Consider the following 2,637-nt stretch of genomic DNA (forward strand, 5'->3'; position numbering starts at 1 on the left):
AGTGATACGTACACATTTGATTTTCTTTACTACATGTAAAAATATTAATATAGGTTTAGCTATAGGCAGAAATGCCTTTAACACCGTTGGATTCTCAAGTTATTCTCAAGGTATACTGTATTACGTTACTTTGTATTTCATAGAGATTGCAAGTGGTAGGTAATTAAGCATCTGCTTGTGTACATGTGTTTACTGAATAAACTGTTATTCCATTTACTGCATGCATTCATTTTATTCATTCGTTCATTCATAACTGAAAAACAAAAGTGACAACCAGCATGTCGGCAAAACGTACTGCACCTGCGCAGAACCCTGGATTTTTGTGTTTTTCATTGGATTTTTGGTCAACGTTGCATTAGAATTTTGACTTTTGCAGAAGATATCTTTTCCGACACACCATTTGGAAACTATTGTTGAAATGCTAACCTTATATGAGCGAATACAACGGTTACCTTATATGAGACATTCTGCCAAAGTGCTATGTACAATACATTACGGGTTTCGCGCAGGTGCAGTACGTTCTGCCGACGTGCTGTGACAACCGCACCTCAAACTCTGAGTGGTTCCATGAGATGGTGTGTGTGGAGCCCAACTCCTTGTCCACATTGAAGGCTCGGATTTCAGCTTCCAGGTTATCTCTGAGCTCTTCTCTGGTCTGTGGGGGGGGGGAGAGTTTTTCAATGAAACTACATTTGCAAATACTGATCTGAGCTCTTCTCTGGTCTGTGGGGGGGGGGAGTTTTTCAATGAAACGACATTTTGTAAATACTGATCTGTTTACTCTTCCTCAAACACATATATGATTTATTATATATTGTGGAGACCAGTCCCTCCAACTTTGTCCTGCAACTTCCAAAATAAAGTACAATAAAGGTCATGTAACCCAACACCACAGGGTGTCTAGTACAGCAGCAGTTACCATGGTGACAGACGTCTGGTCTATGCTTAGTTTATTCTAGTGATTTAGTCTGTAACCAATAGGTAAATTACCAATCAGATAATCTTTATTGTCATACATGTACTTCTGAAAGTTTTTTGGCAACTACATGTAACGGAGAAGGCTAGCAAAAACAAATACAAAACAACAACCGTCTTAGTTTCACCACAGTTTGTCAAGTGAAGAAAAAAAACCTTAAGTCCAAGGCTTACCTTGTAGTTCCACAATAGGTTGGATCTTGAATGGTCTCTGTTGAACCTAAAAAGTGTGCAAACATAATGTTATAACACAAAATGTATGACTTGTTAAAAAAGCAAACCAGTATTAAAAACTGTATTGACCACCATGAAAACTGTATAACAACAAATAAAGAGTATAACTTTACTGCCATCCAAAATGTAATGTAGAGGTACTAAGTACTAGTAAATTTTGGATTTCTGCACATAAGACAGACTCACTGGTAGTAGAACAGCAGCCAGTTGGCTTCACTCTTGATTCGTTGTCTCCGTTTCCGTAAGACAATAGGTTTCTGGTTGGCCTGGAGAAACATTTGTAACCATCACTGTCTATTATCATTTCAAACAGTGAAGTTAGATCAAGGGCAAATTTACTAAGAAAAGTACATGCAGACTGCCAAGGATGGTTGTAATATTGATGTTGTTGTTGTATAATTAAGATTTAGTTCAATAATCTTGAAAACATATATGGGCAGTCGCTTCAGCCATTTCAAAGGGCTGATTTCCAAGGGAACACAAAAACATTTTGGGCAAATTTAAACTTACATCGACCAGAATTTTGCCATTTGGCATGACTTGTACAATGTACAGTGTAATGAAATTCTACGTGACTGTGCAAAAATTTGACAATACAAAATAAAAAACTCTAAACCTAGAAAGAATCTGAAAAAATTCTGGAAAAAACAGAAGATTGCAGGTGAATATTGTGAGCCCTGTACACGATGCCATGCACAACAGAAGTTAAAGAAATCTTGAGGTTAGTACAGTGAGATATTCCTAGCTCAACCAAGTGTCTCATGCAGGGATAGTCTGAACAAGGAGGCTAAACAGAAGAACCTTCCTGGTCAGAAGGAAGACGTCCATGCAGAAAGAAGGAGAAGGTTTGATAAGAAAAACTAGGCTTAAATCTGAACTCACCGCATCTCGAGGGTCCTGTGTGGAGAAGGAAAGCGGCATCAATCAACAGGTAATCATGGTACAGATACAGGTACATGTCATGTGTTGATTCATTGATTATGGTTTGAGCAAAGTATGCAAAAAAAGACATGAGAAGTTTACATGGACTTCAGGCTAGGCAGGCTTGGAGCTTAAACTGACCCTTGTCCTTTGATGTCCAGTTTTGATGCAGCCCTTCCTACCTATCTTTCCTAAAAAAACTAATCCTGACCCTTGTTCTTTTACCTTTTGTCACTAAAATAAGACACCTGCCCCTTCGCCTCTCACCTCCATAACCCCTGGACTAACTGACCACTGCCCCTTGACTTCTCACCTATCAGTATCACTCAAAACTCTCTAACATCTGCACTGACCCCTGCCCCTTGATCTTTCACCTGTTGTCACTAAAGCCTAATTCACAGAGTAGGTTAGCCTAGACCCTGGCCCCTGACCTCTCACCTACATGTAAAGTAACTCCCCTGCCCCTTGACCTCTCACCTACATGTAAAGCAGCCCCCCTGCCCCTTG

The 2,637-nt window shown here is 39.6% G+C and overlaps 1 protein-coding gene across 1 annotated transcript in view; it reads right to left on the bottom strand.

The window, feature by feature from the left end:
• Positions 1–2,637, bottom strand: part of LOC109478398 (dnaJ homolog subfamily C member 13-like) — a gene marked incomplete at its 3' end in the record, with an annotated part of 51,293 nt that overhangs the window by 36,686 nt on the left and 11,970 nt on the right. The window contains 4 exon segments of the mRNA XM_019779929.1: positions 548–655; positions 1,150–1,195; positions 1,396–1,475; positions 2,092–2,106. Of these exon segments, the coding sequence (XP_019635488.1) occupies positions 548–655; positions 1,150–1,195; positions 1,396–1,475; positions 2,092–2,106 (249 nt within the window).

Source organism: Branchiostoma belcheri, unplaced genomic scaffold (genome assembly GCF_001625305.1).
Source record: "Branchiostoma belcheri isolate BF01 breed outbred unplaced genomic scaffold, Haploidv18h27 scaffold438, whole genome shotgun sequence".
NCBI classification, from domain to species: Eukaryota; Metazoa; Chordata; class Leptocardii; order Amphioxiformes; family Branchiostomatidae; genus Branchiostoma; species Branchiostoma belcheri.